General features: G+C 34.6%; 1 protein-coding gene across 3 annotated transcripts in view; it reads left to right on the plus strand.

The window, feature by feature from the left end:
- The first annotated feature begins 1,403 nt into the window (after window positions 1-1,403).
- col5a1 (collagen type V alpha 1 chain) overlaps window positions 1,404-17,873 on the plus strand; it is a 164,434-nt gene continuing 147,964 nt past the window's right edge. For all 3 annotated transcript variants that reach the window (XM_088940533.1, XM_088940535.1, XM_088940534.1), the window contains exon 1: window positions 1,404-1,594. In XM_088940533.1, the coding sequence (XP_088796659.1) occupies window positions 1,492-1,594 (103 nt within the window). In that variant the 5' untranslated portion in view covers window positions 1,404-1,491. The remainder of the gene's footprint in view (window positions 1,595-17,873) is intronic.

Below are 17,873 nucleotides of genomic sequence, written 5' to 3' on the forward strand. Positions count from 1 at the left end.
ATCACTAGTAGAGAACGCTTACCTGCGTGACTCTGCTACAAAACCAGCTGCCTATTCAACAAAGCTATATGAAAACCTGTTTATAGATATCATAACAACAAGATTTAGCAATGTAACATGTACTGCACTTTACGGCTTCATCTGGTACAGTATGTACTATAAAACACTTACCAAAGATTCCGTACAAAACTAAGACCTATGATTTAGAAATGTCCCCACAGAAAGCTTTAAGTTATTTTCGTAAAGGAAATGTGATCAACAATATTGGAATGCAGTAAGGGTGAAAAGCAAGTGAACGAAGGACCTGAATTTAGCTTTAGGGCATCTCTGTTGTAAATAAATTTATCCTTGGAGATGTCGGAAGTTCAACACCTGTTCTACCCAGTGAGATCCAGTTGTCACTGTTGTCACAAGTGTCGCGTATCTAGAATGTTACTGCTCAAATAGTTGTATTTGCTTCTTTTAATATATATTAACAGAACTTTAAAACATTGAAAAAATTGTTCGTAAATTGTCTAATGTCCTTTGAAAGAATACATACAGGCTATACAGAGTTTTAATACAGGGGATACCGTTAGTCCAATACGAAGAAAAATGTGCATGACTTAACCCTTGAATTACATTATACGATTCATAACAGCTTCATGTACAGCTGATTTTAATGCTTCATTTAAATGCACTACACATAAAAAAAATCGCATTTTAGTACAGAGCACACTCAAGCGACTAGTAACTTATTTCACTTTGTTTCAATATAAAGCAACTCACTGTACTACTTATATTGCTGTTACACACTAATCTAATTATATAGTCTAAAAAGGTATTATAAATATTATTGAAGTGGAACCGTATTTAAAGTATTTACGTATTTCAATAGTGGTATTTTTATTCTTTCTCAATTTTACTTTCAGAAGTCCAGTTCTTTCGATGTCTGATTTTAAATTTGGTTTTCCCGCTGCAACGCCTTTTTCAGGAAAGAACGCATCTGGTTGGAGAAAATGATCACAAAAAATCTGTCCGTTTCCAATAAAAAAACTAAAACCTCCTGTCTTGGGGGACAGAAAGGAAGAAGAGAAAACGTTAACCAAACTTTTTCTGTTTTACATCCAATGAAGAAGCCGGGTTTCCATGTCCACAGCTGTGATTTGCTGTTCTTTCTTTCTCTCGTTCTGAATGACAGTCTGCGGCAAACTTTTTTTCCCCTTATTTCCAAGATCCTTCAGAGCCGAGTCAGAAAGGGGGCATCACTTCTGATCTTAGACTCAGAATCGAAAAGAACAGAAGAACGGAGAGGGGAGAGAGAGGCAGGGTTGCCCCCATCAATGTACTAACCCTTGGTGGAAGCCAGACTGCAAACTTATGGCTGTGTGAAAAGTAACAGTTTTTTTCTCTGGGATCTTGGCTACGATAACTCTCCTGATCAGAAGTTATCATAAGTATTTTTTTATTTAATCAAATCGATCCACATTTTAGTGGACATCATTGGTGATCATGGATACCCATATAAGATGGAAAATAAAACCTCGGATAAGGAGGGACATGCACCTTACTTTAGCAATAGTTCTACTTTTTGTTACTTCGCAAGCCAGTTCAGGTAAGTGGCAAAATGGTACAGCTCCATTCTCTCCCTTTGCAGAATTGATTGCTCTGTGAGTTGTTTAAACTTCAGTTATTGTATTGTGTCCAAAACAAGTTCCGTGTGCAGCTGGCGAATATCCTCCCCTACGACGAGAATCTACGTTGTCGCTTAAAAAACAACAAAATGTTTGTTTATATTTCTGGAATGCATTCCAAATTCGTTTTACTTCCCTGAGCTGATATGAGCCGGGGGCCCTTTCTGTGCTTTAAGGAGCATATCACAATCCTTTGTGTTTAATTTGAGTTCATTTAATCTTCATTATTAGATGTAGTGGCGATACCAGTAATAAAATTTCAGTAAGGCTTTGCAAAGTGTGAAGAAATTTCAATTTCATCTTGCTTTTGCAGAAAAAAAAACTTAAGGGTTTACAGGAATACTTGCTTGAACTTTTGTTTCTTAAGATCAAAGGAATGTTGCTGCCCACTAGCTACCCACTAGTTTTTTTTTAAAGAAACCTGTAAATCTGCGCCACCTATTGTACAAATTGTTCGTTTTGGGCGTACAATCCCAGTCAAAATCAAAGAAAACGACCTACAGTACTGCAGAAACATACTGTACAGTATAGTTGTTCTTATATTTAAAAGAATAATCCTTAAAACACAGAATGTAGTTTTTTATTCTTCTTGCACTGATTTATAAGTGGACCTCATTACTTCTAGCACTCCTTTAAATTAGATGCTTGTTCGTTAAATATTTGGCAAAAGCTTTTTTTAAGTTTTTGTGAAGTTTTACTAAAAACTGATTTGTCAATCCACAAGTTAATTGCTAATCCACAAGTTTTTTTTTCAGTTTAGACAGTTTAGAAAGAAGATCCCAATGACTATTATATACAGTATGAGAAATATAAGAAATACATAACAAAACTCATCAAAATGATGTTTGTGCAACCAACAATTTTTAGAAACAGTTGTCAGTCTGGGATTGTTATATATGTAAACAAGTGAAAAATCTTTGTCCTTTTGTACATGGAAACTCTGGTACCTACAGTAGATTATGGTAACGAAACTGAAATGCCGATAGATCGAAACATCTGGCAGTTTCTGCTTTCTCCACAAAAAATGCAGAAAGTATCAGCCTTTAAATACAGCTCTTAAGGGATCACCCTGAACTGGATCAGAATCAAGACAGGAAAGAATCCAGACCGCCATGTGGTGCTGACACACCTGGCTTCCATAAAAAAAGATCGCATATATTAAAGACGGACGTGAGTTTTTATTAAAGTCTGTCGGGAAACTTAAAATTCGTGATTAAGGGCGTCTGTAAAAGAAAAAAAAAATTTTTTGTAACGCGCGATTATCCACTTTACTGTAAATTTCAGAAAAAAAAACTAAAGTGGCTGTTTAAAGTAGGTAAATAGGTGGAAACTTCATGTCAGGTACCTGTAACAATGTTAGTTTACCTACCCCATCACTGTTAAAGGACGGTTATTCCAAACTTTCTGTGCAACGTGGTGTCAGACGTTCAAGAGCTTACTAACAGACTTACGGGGAGCATAAGGGTGGAGTTGCTAGCTTGTTTGTCGAGACTATTGCTCAGAAAGTAATACACTCTGAACCTGTTCGAGAAATGTCTATTGTTCATAAAGCAGATTTAACTTTCTTTTTTGCTTTTTAATGATCTTTTCATTTTTGCAGCAAGCATCTAAGTAATCTTGCTAGGATGCTGTAAAAATATTTTTATGCAGAAGAATTTGCATTCCGGAATATGAATGATGGAAAAACACAAGAATTAAAAGAAATTAAAAAAAGGTTCTATGGATAAACCCATTGTCTACTTCTTGGCATCAGAACAGTTTTGTGGTTTTCTGCCTGGCAGAAATTAGAATTAAATAGAAACTACTCCTCATAAAAGTCATATTTCCTAACAAATTAAGAGAAATCACCATGTGTATTGCTCATACCCCAGGTTTGATTATTTTCTCAATTATTTCAAAGTTTCTTTTTATGTTCTTATTGCACCTGGACAGTAAGTCTAAACCTAGTAGATACTGCAGGAGGACAGTGTCTTAACCTGATGAAAATGAAAAATGAATATACTGTATAGCTCCTGGACATTTGCTTAACTGCAAGTGCTAACACCTTTATTTGGTTCTAATTGGACACTTGCCGGCTTGAGGAGGGAGGAGGGAGTTCTTTTCACCACAGAACTCACTGTTGGAAGGCTGTTTGCATTGGCGTCCTGCATGGTGATGTCACTGTGTGCCTTCCTTGCCCAATGATGTCACAACATTTAGCTCCAGTGCAAGCTGAGTGCTCCAGCATTTCAAGCGATAAGCAGACATTTTTAAAAAGCTTTGCCTTAGAGGTGTTCAACCTTTTTTTCCCATGTATGATGTTAAAACACACACAGTCACAAAAACAATACTGTCAGGCTTATGAGTTTTGGCTCCAGTTCATGTGCTATTTCAAACAGCTGGAATGGGATATTATTTTATTGTTTTACCGGAAGTGGAGCTTGTTGGATACCTGATTTTCTTTGCTTTTTGGAGGCTAGGCAGAAAGGAACTGGGTGCAACAAAGAAGACCATGTAGGTCATTATTGAACTGAACCCCAGATATGAGACATCTAATAGACTGTAATTAAGAAATATTAACCAAATATGCTGAGAATGCAGAGCAATAGAAACAGATACATCAAAAATCCTGATGGTCCAAAGCTCTCTCATTCATTTCTTCTTGTGTCATAGAAATAGCTTGTAATGGATTTATAGGACTTTCCTGGCAGTTTCTGATCTCCAGTTCATGTGCTATTTTAAATGGCTGGAATGGAATTTGAAATCTATTAACTGCCTTTATGTCTATAGGGACTGTTTGAATATCTTGGGCTTTTAATTCCTCTAGATGTCCATAGTTTTGATTCCTTTTAACCTATAAATAATAAGTATCTATAAGCAAACTTAAAGCATTTCATAATGCATGTTGCTTACCTAAATCATTTGTGAATGGTTTTAAAAATTGTGAGAGCATTAGAAGGAAATCAAAGAGAACTACATTCTCTTGACTTGAAAGATAAGATCTAGCTTAATGAGTTGCATTTATGATATCCCTTGTACAATAGAGAAAACATCAAAAATAAAGTCTTTAACAGCTAAGGTGAAATAAATTGGAAGCCTTGTCCAAAAAAGAAGTACCCAGTTTAGGATTCTCTGAAGCATCCTGAATTTGATATTAGGATATTTTATGCTTGTCTAACTTTGTTAAGCTCAGTATATTCACTCTAGAATAGTTTGAACAACATGCTGAAATTCACAGTACTTAGAGTAATATCTCTGGTTTAATACTTTCTTGCTTACATGCTCTATAAACATATTTGAGTGACATTTGGGTACAGGACTGAAACACTGTTTTGTGTTAGTTTTCCTGAAACCTACTGAATAGTAATGCATACAGTATAAATGTGATTTTCACCTTTGTTTCATGATGACATCCATTAAAAAGGACTGTAGGACTTCCTTACATGACCTTATTATGAAAGATTGGTCTAGTTCCAAAATGCATGTTCTTCACTGAACATGTTCAAGTTTTACAAATAATTTTCTGTCATGTATTAAAGTCATTTATGAAATTGAAACTTTTTTGACAGTAAGTTGCACCTTTAGGAGAGCCTATTCACAATAACAAAATGCTACTCAGTTATTGGAAACTTATTGCAGTGCAAGTATGTTAGTAGCCTGTCTTTACATATACTAAAACATACAGTATTCATGTGCATAACTGATCCACTTTTTATTTTAACTTCAGATTGTTTTAAAAAGGAGACTCCTTAGGTCATACTGCTTGTGTCCATCAAGGATAACCTAAGGAACAAATAAAATTCAGAAGAACCATGAACATTTTACTATTTAGGTAAAAGTTTCCAATGAATCACCAAGGTTTCATTTTTCTGCAGCATTGTCATCTTTCAATTATTAACGATTGAGCTACATAACACAACCATACAAGACATGGAAGCTATATCAAATTCACCATTAGCAAAAAACAATATCTGACAGTGCAAAAACAGAAATTTAATAATCAGTTCAATTAAGCAACTGGATGCTTAGATGGACCAAAACCAGATGAACCTGCTTTGAGGTCTAGGTTTGGAAAAGAATTATCTTAATTTTACAAAAATGTTACCTACTGTAATAGTATTTACTACAATGTTCCACCCCTGGTAGTTATTTTGTCATAAAACTTTTAAGGGTCACTCTTTTCTCAGGGTGGCCTACAAAGTGGTTAAAAGGTAATGTTGGACCTTAGCTTCTTGTTTAGTTTAAAGTGCACATACACTGTATCTGTATGTTTGATGATCCATTATCATATTTCTTGGGCTTTTGTGCTACATTAAAAAAGTATACAGCTAATGCAAGCTTTTGTTTTTCTTCTATGGACATGAAATGTTGTTTTAAGGTTTTAATGACAAGTTAGGCTGTTATTAACCTCATAAAAGCCAAATGCTGAAACATAAAGTCACAAAACCATAAAAATAACAGCTTCAAGAACAAAAAAACAAACAAAAAAGTGGCACTGGGAGCCATTAGGTGCAGGCCATTGATTTTTTAAAAATTTCTCTGCCAAGCGTTCTGAAAATATGATGTGTAAGCTCTGGGTTTTCATCTGTAAAAGACTATAAATGTCTTTCTTTTGAGGTCCAACCTTACTATTCTAAAATGAATGTCTGGTCTTTCATGGTTGGCATCCATGAAGGCAAGCCTTTCATTATACTGTATATGTGCAATAATTAAAGGGAAAAATGGATGCAAATGCCACGTTTCCAAATGAAGAACAAACTTTTGCTTTTTTTATCCTTCAGTAAAATGCGCCTTAATGATGGGGGATTTTTACAATGGACACCTGCTTTTTTGGATCACCTTTTCCTCAGATGCTTAAAGCAAAACTATCCTACATTTAAATTTATTGTACATGTCTGTTTTTGCCTCTGGTTAGCATTTATTGTTTTAATAGCTTAATTTGTCTCTTGTGCCTCCACTCTATTCTGTTTTATAGCTTTACTCATTTGCTCATACCTATGCCTCAGGCTGACCTCCACTGAGAGCTGTCACTCAAAAATCCTTTGGTCCTTGTGATGCTATTAACAGAGTTGAAGTGATAAACTGATAACTTTTGTACATTTGTTGATATCAGATGAATAAAAATGTTAAATGCCTACTTTTATATTTCTAAAATAACTTATTTAGTTAACAGGCATTGAAACCTGAGTTAAAAATGTAGGCAATTGTTAGTGTACTGTATATTATCAAAGTGAATTTCCAAACTTGTCTGAAGCTCAAAAGAGTTGTTTCTATGTAGGGCTGTTGTGGCAATATTCGGGTCTATTGAGTTAAGATGAAGACAAGCTTGGCTAAACAGCATGGACTCTGCAGGCTTCTGCTGCTCTCCAATGGAGCTCTTTGAAGAGCAGAGGTTGTGAGCAAAAGGTGGGATTGTATCAGTGTTAGCTTGTTCACCATTGACCCACATTTTGGGATTGCAATGGTCAGAAATTTTTTAAATAAATGTTTCAAACAACAGATAGAAATAGTAGGAAACAATGTGGGTGACACTGTAACAATGATGAGAATGTGAAATGAAAAGAGTCAGTTGAGGATAACTGGACATGCTCAACTAAAATTAGCTATCAGGGAAAGGGACAATGCTAAAAAAAAGTAACTCTGCCATATCCATCTTTTTAACTTCCGTGACATCATGTCTGAATTATATCAACCCTTCACTCTCTATTGACCACACAGTGCTCAGTTTTGAGCTTCACTCCTTAAGGGTGCTTCTGCTTCTTCTGGAGTCTCTCATACTGTACATGATCCATCCCTCTAAAAAACAAAGCCAAGTAGAAGATGTATTTTATAAGTCAATCCAGATGTCTTTAAAATTTCATAAATGCCTTTTTTATTGTAGGTATTGTATATGCCCGTGTAAAACAATAGCATAATAACAAATTTTTGGTCTAGGAGAACAATGCTCCAGGATTTAAGATATACTGTACAGTAGGTTTCGGCACCAAGTGATGAGTATACTGTGTTGTCACAATGAAAGCTGTTAATGTAGCTTTTATTAGTTATAACATATCTGACATAGAAATTATAGAATAACGTTCAGTGCTGTGTGATTAAAATTCTATGGTGAATACAACTGTAAGATCATTGCTAAATGGAAATGCATTCTTTCAAGAGTAATCAAGTAATATATTTTAGGTTCTACTGTATATGTACTGTACTGTAGGTTTTGTTTGTCCAAATTAACAAATCTGTCTTTTGTTTCTGCTGAGCTTCTTTTTTAGTTGTGTCATGGATATTCTTGCTGTGCAGAAACATAAGAACGTTTCCATTGTTTTTACAGTTAGCAGCTACTGTAAGTAATTTTATGTTCTTGCCTGTTTTAAAGCTATAATGTTTAATAGCTTTTAAGCATTTTCTTTTTCACAGTCTGTATTTATTAATTAAAAAGTGACTTTAAAATCTCCTTGTTAAGATATTTTATTAATCAAACTGACTTCAAATGATTGTATATGAAATCTGTGTGCATAGGATCCAAAGCCACAGCCTGCATTGTGTCCTAAAGAGATGTTCCTCCATTTGAAAACCATAGACTATGATGAACACAAATTAAAATCTCTGTTAAATTAATGTTTTTTCAACATACTGTATACCAAGTGCTCATTTTGTTTCTAGCAAAATTCAAATCTAAAATAGAAAGTCTAAAATAGAAAGAAAATGCTTAAAAGCTATTAAACATTATAGCTTTAAAACAGGCAAGAACTTAAAATTACTTAGCTAATTAGGTCTAACAGTTACTTAGAACTCAATTTTATTAGTGTTTCCAGATTCACAAAATTTACAAAACCAAATCATAACACCTTGGTGGCTTACAGTGGCACTAGATATATCTAAAGAAGGTGTCTGCAAACTTGGTTCTGGTGAGTACCAGTCTTCCAGGTTTTATAGACAAACTGAAAGAGTTAGAGTCAGTGGAGATCTGGAATTCACATTAACTCTTTCTAATTAGGTTATTGATTGATCCAAATACAGTAAGTCATAAAAGCTTAGATGGATTGAAAAATGAGAAAGCACTATGGTGTTTCAGAATCAAATTTGCAGATCCTTGAGCTATACTGATGGGATACTATTGCAGGCATGACTTTAAAAGGTCTTGGCCATGACGTGTTTAAAATAAGATTGAAACTCTGATTATTTCACTGTAGCAGTGAAGAGAGACTACTGTACAGTGACATTGATGGATATTGAGATGTACTATCTTAGCTATGTTTCAAGCAGTGAGCGAAGAATTCAGTGGAAGTAGAAGCAGCAAAAAGAATAAAATACAGTATCTAAGAGACTGGAGAATTACAGTAAATATATCGTTTCATATCCTTACATTATGTGAAAAGTAAATGAAAACAGGACTTTATTCTATTGATTAATAAAGATTAATAAAAAACATAGATTAAGATTAATGAAGGATAAAGGATAAAGGTTAATGAAAACAAAGGTATCTCAATGAGTTCTAATAAAATGAAATGTGAATCAACCATATTGAATTGAGTAAAAATGAGCCCATACTGCATCTACTGTTTAAGTGACTGAATCACTTCATTATTTTGCTGACCACTAGTGGTGCCCCTGTACAGATGAGTCAGGCATCATTTTAAATGAATAGCAATCTTTCAGATCCAAATTTTTCTACTTATCTTTCTTTTTCATTTCTTTAAATGAGATAAGATGGGAGATTAAAATTCAAATACTGTTGTGAAGGGAACTTTTTGTGCTTTTCCCAGGACAATAAAAATAGCATCTTTTAAGACTTCAGCATAATGCAGCTATGCATTTTGGCTAACATGATTCTGTATGTCTGAAGTATGAAAAGACTACAGCTGGACAAGGTTAAAGTTACAGTCATATAGAGTTGATGGGAGTTTTGGTGCATTCAGTCTGGGTTGTCTGGGAGGTTGCTATCCTTTATGGACGTTCAGATATAACTAGGTTAGCTGAAGCATAAAAAAAGAAGAAAAGACTGAAGTCACCCCTTTAACACAACAGGGTTTTTTGCATTGGGCAGAACTTCAGTACTTTTCTTCCCAATAATCCAATAATGTTCAGGAAATCATTGGAGCGAATTAAATAGTTATATAAATCTCTAGAATACCAAATAGCTGAAACTCGTTTGCCATCTATTTTTATCACATATCCTAAGTGAAAATAAATGTTGTTATTTTACCAAAATTAAATTAAGATTTATTGTATTGCCTCTGTAACATTCAACAGCATCATTTTATGGCACTTATCATGAGCCTGCAAAAGGCTGAACATCCTTATCAAGACCACCAAACACGAGTAGACATGCCCCAGAGTCAAAACATACCTACACCACAGGTTTTTAGAGTGAAAAATCTAAATCTGTACTTCTGAAGTTCAAAAAGAATTTTGAGATTCACTTGGGTGCATCAGGGCAGGGAGCTTTTACTGCAAAAATCTAAATGAACAACTTAGCTGTTTAAAGCTAGAGGAACATGATATATCTGCATAAACAGGTCCCATCTCTTGAAGCTTCTAACAATTCTGAAACCTGAGATGCTTCTGTGAATCAGTAGTTGACCCTGAAATATATTTCAACTTTGACAAAGACCATACCGTGTATGCTAAATAATCAATTATCTTTTATTCTGTTGTCAGTAGGAGATTAGAAATGCTTTAAAAGGAAAGTTTCTGTCACGGCTGTGTTGTTTTGAGGAGTAAAAGTTGCAAATCCATTATCTTAAAAAGATTCAGTAATCTCAAGGACCCATTTACTAGTTTAAGCTTCTAAAGTTGGTAAGACAAGTTCATTTTTGACTGAAATAGTAAAGTGAATTAGGTTTAAATTAAGGTCCACAAGGTGAACTGAGCCTAGTGAAAGAGCAATATCTTACGAACAGTGCTTTAAACTGATAAATAGTACTTACTGTACATGAGGCCTAACCTTACACGAGAAGATACATAATTATTCACCATTGAATCATCTCATGTTCAAGGTCTCCCACCAAAACATTCCTTTTACAGTATTTTATTTTACTGTGCATTGTGATTTGATTTTATTTCTGTGCAGACTTTGTCAGTTTTTTATAAAAGATTTGAAAGTCATGAAGGTCTTTTACTTAAAGTTTAAAAAGTGAGAAGAATGCTACAGCAATGTGTAATATTACCCTATGGAAAGTTGTGCTAAAATCTTTACAAAACAGACATTCTTTGTTTTAATGGAAGGTGGTGCAAGTACAGTATGATAATGGAGCATCTGTCATCACTTTCCTAACAAATTTGTCACTTAAGTGGAGGGCATCTTCTAATGGCTAATGTTTAGTCACAAAAAGTTGGTTTTGTAACACAGAGACTCTAAATAAATATTTGTCTGGCTTTAGTTCACCTAAGTGTTCGCAAATTAACTAGCAGCCTTTGTGTTATCTAGAGGAACCCTGGTTATTACAAAAAGAGAACAATTATAGACTCCATATTATTATTTCAGAGATTTGTGTTTATCATCTTGATGTTGTTATTCACCACTTTACTACACTGAAAACCAAGTTGTCTTAATCAAATGTCAGGTGCTGTTAAAGGATTTGTTAAGAAAAAAAGTATTTCACTTAATAAAGACTTAACAGAATACAGCATGATTAAGTATTGGATGTACAGTACATTTGTTTGCACTCCATGGAAAACAAATCCAGTACCAGTAAGGAATTGTTTTTAGAGATGAGCTACAGAGAGACAGCCTATTTACAGCAATGTTAATTATAGGAGAACTCTATATCTGTAGCTGTTCTGGAAGGATAAAAAGTGGCTTGACAGAGTTACACTCTGTGGTGTCTGCTGTGTTAAAGAAGTAAGTCAGATAAGGTCACAACTTGACTTAGATTTGGACTCTGTATAATACAATTAAGAGGATCCTAGAAAAATGTTTGGCCAGATTCAACAGCATTTAACACAAGTTCAGCACCTTTTTATGAATATAAAACAGCACTTGAAGAAGGCTCAACTGCAGAAACTGTTTTTTCTACTTTTCAACCTTTACATGTTCCTTTGCAGTATAAAATGTCTACATTCAAAGTTATGTTTAAACTATGTATGGAATGTATTAAAAACAATGTACATGCCATGTGAGGACAGTGTTTATAGAAAACACAATCTTCCTCTATCAAACATGTTATGAAGCTTTATTATGCAGTAATATGTAATTTCATACAGAACGGTATTGCTTCCAGAGACAGAAAGAGATTATGACCATTGCTGTTCACGTTTTCTTTTTAAAAATCTTTTTAGAACACTGACACACACATTTTGTTTGGTACAGAGCAGTCTGGACTTTCCTCAGCAATAACACCATTTGCACTGAAAGAATAATATCTGCCTTACACATCCCCCCACTGGGAAGTCAGATATACACTGGAATGCACTACTCCCGCAGCCTAACATTCCATTGGCTGTTGCTGACCATTAAAATGCTAGCTCCATGGAATCCCATGATCAGTTATTTCAAGGGCATTGAGCTTGTGTGTGTGATACTACTACATTAGTCAGCATTTAGGATGCTACAGTATATGTAAATAAGCTATAGATTTAATAATGCTGTGACACAGTGAAATGTAGGCTGTTTTGTGTCTAAGAGCTGTTCAGTGATTTTAATATGTGAAATAAAATATCTCAGAGCTATCTTTAAAAGTGGTCAAACTGAAGAAGCTATTGCATTTAAACTGTTTTTGGTTATGGTTTCCATAAGCCATTGTCACAGTGCTGGTGGTGATGGATCCAACCAGACTCATTGTGCGTAGAACTGGAAGTTATTATATTGACAGAATGGGAAATATGATGTGACATGACTCATGCTTTCCATTCTAATTTTTAAACCCTGTGACTCTATGGGGTGGCAACAATTTGACAAGAAAATTACAGATTTATTCAAAGGACTTTAGTTTAATCTATCAGCATTTCTATTAAGCCACATTGAGTTGGATATTCTTATTGAATGTCTAAATGTGACACTAAAGTTTAATATATATTTGAGCAAGATTGGGTTAGATTTACTTGATCATTAGTTAAATGGAAAATATTTTATTTCGATTGTTCGTGTTTATCCATTTCACTAGTATAACAGAGACCAATGGGTAGTTAATGCAACTTCAATGTTTTTTAAAAACCATGTATGAGAATTTAAGAGTTAATAGAGGTACGCTTTGTCTAATTTTTGGAGAGATTTAGAGAGTGAAGAAGTAGAGAGTAGAGAAGGAGAAGTAAGCTGATGTTATCTGACAGAGTAAGAAACAATTCTATCCTGAAGGCAACCTGAAGCTTTCTATTATGTAGAAAACGAGTGTGCTCTGTGAAGAACAAAAACAAGAGGGCTGACTGACATGAAAAGGTGGTAAAATGAGACTATGGCTATGAGGATGCAGAGCAATATAATATTGCACAGAAAAAAGTCAAGTTGGAGTCGTTTTAAAACAGTCATTTGCTGTTATTGTGAATATTTGTGTAGTGCTTTTCTTCATCCTGTACTTTCACTTCAATACCCCTGTTTCAGAAATGTACAGTATTTGAACTGTGAAATGCAATCCTGTAGCTGAGATTGCTTTGTTTGGGAGAGACTCACAATTTTTAACATGTTAAGAATAACTCTATTTGCTGGCTTTCTTTTCATTTTTGAAAAGTTATTATATATATACTGTACATCTCCCCATGTTATAAAACCAAAATAGAAACATAAAGAGAAACATGTTTGCTTGCATTTTGCAAGCTATTTAAAATGTTAAAAGAGTAAAAAGACACCAATGCATGTAAAGCTATAAGCCATGAAACAGTATTATTCTGGAGATGAAAAAGGATTTCTGCAGGAATTGTCCATATAGTTGTAATTAAAGAGGTTTAAAATAAATAAATGTAAAATGTGTACTTTAATTACCTGCATCACATTCAAAATCATTAAAAAATTAAGTTCTTGGTGCAAGAAAAGTTGTTCAATGTCAAAAACTGGTTAAAGTCCCTGGAATTTATGTGTCAAACCACAGTAACAGTCCTATAGTCCTCGCTCATTAACTCCAATCTTCCAGAACTCCCCCTTGAAATTGAGCTTTTGGGGAAAGTTCTAAAATTTTCTAGCAATTGAAGGTTGGGATGATTATCACTTGACAGGTGATCGTTAGCCTGAAACAGCTGTTTTACTGTAGTAGCCATTTTAGTGAGCAGCAAAAATAGCTTCACCCAGTAGGACACCAAAAGCTTATAGAACTAGGGCAGGAAGTTGTTACCATAGAGATATGAGAAGAGATTCTGTGTTTGAAGGGGTCTCTCTCAGAGACTTATAGTCAAGGCTGTGGCCATACTGTATGCCACTGTATTTTTATCTTTTTACCTTTTAATAATTATTTATTTGAATGCTATTTCTCACTGTGTGGCTTGCCAGTAGATGTTCTATGTAGAAAGAGTAGCAAAATTTTAGACGCTTGCAAAACCTACAGAAATTAAAATGAATTAAACATAAATAATTTATATTTTATGTGTATTAGTTACTAAATAGATCCAAATACCCTAATCAGAAACTTATGGAAAGCACATGGTGTAGAGTACACTTAACATTTGTTCAGTGGACCTTGTTCTCTAATGTTCCATAACATGAATTAGTAATATTCATATGAACAATGCAATGATCATTTTTTGATATTTGGGGGATAGAATTTGACAAATATATGTACAGTGTGTGCATTAGCTTTATTGTTTTAGTATATATTACTTTACACTGTGATTGCTTTTGTTTTTGTTTTGAGTTTTTGACACTGTGTGATGTACTACAGTCTGTTCATTCTGCTCAGTACATGTTCTTCAAGTTTAAGTTCTTGCCTCCACTGAAAAATGCTTCTGTTTGGATACTTGCTCCTCCAGTCTCGGTTCTCCATAAGCTTTGTCACCTCCATACACCATTCTAATTTAGATAAAACACAGTTTTTAAAGAGATAACCTGGGAGATGAACCATTTTAAATTGAAAAGGCTCTCAAAGTGAATCTGGTCTCACCTTCATCTGTCACCCCTGCATATTTGAAGTTTTGAAAAGGGTTCATGATTCACTAGAATGAAAAGAGAAGGACTGTAGAGGAGTTTAGTTGATGGACCATTCACATTCCTCTGCAACTGCTAGAAGATGTAATAGCATTTAATTAATTTTATTATTATTAATTTTTAAAAGGTGATAGTCCTAAAGGGAGAGAAGAAAATCTGCAAAGGCATGGTTGCCTGGAAAGGGAATAATGGAGAACAAAGAAACGTACAAATGTAGAGATTGTTTAATTTTCTTTTTCTTTTCTTTTCAAATATTTTTTCCCTGAGACACTATTACATTCCATTTTTAGACAGGTACAGTATCTTTTATTTGTGTTCCTGTATTGCTGCTGCCATGTTTTCTTGGACTGTGTAACATTGTAATTAAAGTATTGTTAGTGAGAGAAAATATATATAAACACACATCTGAAGTACTGTAGCTACACCACTGAAACATGTTTTATTTTACATTTCAGTATATAATTAATCTCTATATTTTTCACTAATATATAAAACACTTTAGATGAACATGTGTAAAAAAAGCTTATATACAGTAAAAGGTATACTTTTTCAGTTTTTTTCAAAAACACTTGATAAAGCATTATTTTTGCTCTTATCATTGAGATAGCTCTACCAGTATTTATAACAAGATAATTTGTTCAGTATTCAAAAAACTTGAAAAATGTCCCAGATTCTCAAAAAATACAATTTAGCCTTACAAGCTTAATGGAATTTCCCTAGTTTTAAAATATAACAATTTTTTTGCTTTTTTCACTAAAGTTTCTAATTTTTTCCATTTAAAAAAAGCAATGAACAACATTTATAACCAGAGCCATATCACCCTGAAACTCACAACTGGCAGCCCACTGAAGCTAAGCAGGTGTGAGCCTGGTCAGTACCTGGATAAGAGACTGGGGAAAAACTAAGGTTGCTGCTGGAAGAGGTGTTAGTGGGGCCAGCAAGGAGTGCTCACCCTGCGGTCTATGTGGGTCCTAATCCCTCAGTATAGTGATGGGGACACTATACTGTAAAAAGGAGCCGTCCTTTGTATGAGACGTAAAACCAAGGCCCTGACTCTCTGTGGTCATTAAAAATCCCAGGGCATTTCTTGAAAAGAGCATCCTAGCCAAATTTCCCATTGGCCCTTACCAATCATGGCCTTCTATTAATCCTGTTATGACCCCAAGTGTCTAGGGGAAAAGGGGTGTAACATTTAGGATAATTCTTTTGGAAGCAGGGGGGTTTTGGTGAGGGACTAGGAAGCGTGATAAGAAGGGTAAGGAACTAGAGTGGTGCCAAAGGAAAGAAAATAACAAACAAAATGGAGCTGGCTAGGACAGTGAGGGAAAGCTAATCTGACTACAAAAGAAACCCCGAAACACACGGTCTTCGGCGTCTTCAACACCCTAGCTAACCTGCACTGACTACCCAAAACCATACAAGACAAATGGCACTCACCCGTACTAGTCTAGTGTACTAATACAAAATCAACTAAGTGTATAAGTGTACCCAACAACCTAAACTAACCTTATATACAAAAGTTCACACAAAAACACAAGTGAACCAGGAAGATAAATAAGGGAAAACAAGAGTAATAAACAGGAGCAGGGTACAAAAGAACTCAAAAGTTGAACATGTAACACTGGGGCAAGGTAATGGCAAAACAAGGATGAACACACAAACAAACGAAAGTACAAAGAAACTAACGTAAAACCAACAAAACAACAAAGCCGAAGCTATACGAAAATACACACACACAAAGCAAAACAAACCAACAAACGAAGCCGAAGCAATAACCAGAAGTGAAGCGAAGCGATAACCAAAACCAAACGGGACCGAAGTCAAACGAAAGGCCTCTCCTTGCTGAAAACCTCCATGTTATATGCTGACTAAGATGTGTTCTGATTGGCTGAGGGCTAATTGATGATGACATCAACTGAAAGTGTGGTGTAATGGTGGGCCAATGGGGAAGGGAGAACAATCAAGGGTCCGCAGTGTGGACATAACAGAAAAACACACACAGAACACACACTAGGACGTAACAATCCCCATCTATGAATTGGCTTCATTACTCTGTTCTCCTCCCCACTAATAGCCGATGTGTGGTGAGCATTCTGGTTCACTATGGCTGCCGTCGCATCATCCAAGTGGATGCTACACATTGCCCGTAAAGCGCTTTGAGTGGAATGTCCAGAAAAGAACTATATAAGTGTTAGCAATTATTATTATAATTTTTTTATTTCTGAAGGAGTGTCTCATTATGTATTATGAACTAATTCTCTTTACTGTTAAAAAGTTCAGATTTTACCTTGATTGTTGATTTTTGGCATTGCTTTATCAATTATATTGTCTTTTTGCAGCACATTATGGATTTTAATTAGAAAAGTGAACTAAGTCCCAGTGAATTATGCAGTATATCCACTTTAAAGACTGTTCACTGCTGAACATCAGTACTGTTTAAGACTAAAAGATCCTTATGATCATACTGGGAATGCATTCTTCTTGAAAATATTTCAGGGCAAACTCATTAACATAACAACACTTACATGATGACATTTAAGCTGTATACTTCTGATAATGCTGTATCATAGTTTAATAACATTTACATTTAGTTCACATTTACATTTAGTTTAATACATTTTTGAATGGTCCATTTACTAAACTGCTTTCTTTGTGAAACACTTTGGTGCCACTGATGGCAAGTACTTTGATTTATGACATTTCAATATTTCAATCTGCACAGAAATAAATGTAGTATTTTTTATTTGAAATCACTCTGGTATGTTTTAAATATTTAGTTTAATTGAAGTAAATATTTGTGTTTGGCATGGATGTCAGTGAGCAAGGTTTATTATTCCTACCAGCACAATTTGGATATCAAATGATTTATACAGTATAAGTACTTGGTGAGGAGGAATGTGTATCAGTGTGCTAAAGACATCAGCGAAAATGTAATTTAAAGAAGCCAACAGTGTACTTTTTCAAGAAAAGTAATATATTTTAGGGGTTGTCTTATATTTTCCATGATGTAATGGCATCATGGAAAATGTAAGACAACTGCTAAAATATGACTTTCCTTAAAAAAATACTGTACACTGTGTTGGCTTCTTTCTTCTAACTCTCCAGTGGGACTGTATGGTTCTTCAATTTAAAAAATCCAGATTAATTAAATCTTGCATTCC

Source organism: Atractosteus spatula, chromosome 23 (genome assembly GCF_055471065.1).
Source record: "Atractosteus spatula isolate fAtrSpa1 chromosome 23, fAtrSpa1.hap1, whole genome shotgun sequence".
Taxonomy (NCBI): Eukaryota; Metazoa; Chordata; class Actinopteri; order Semionotiformes; family Lepisosteidae; genus Atractosteus; species Atractosteus spatula.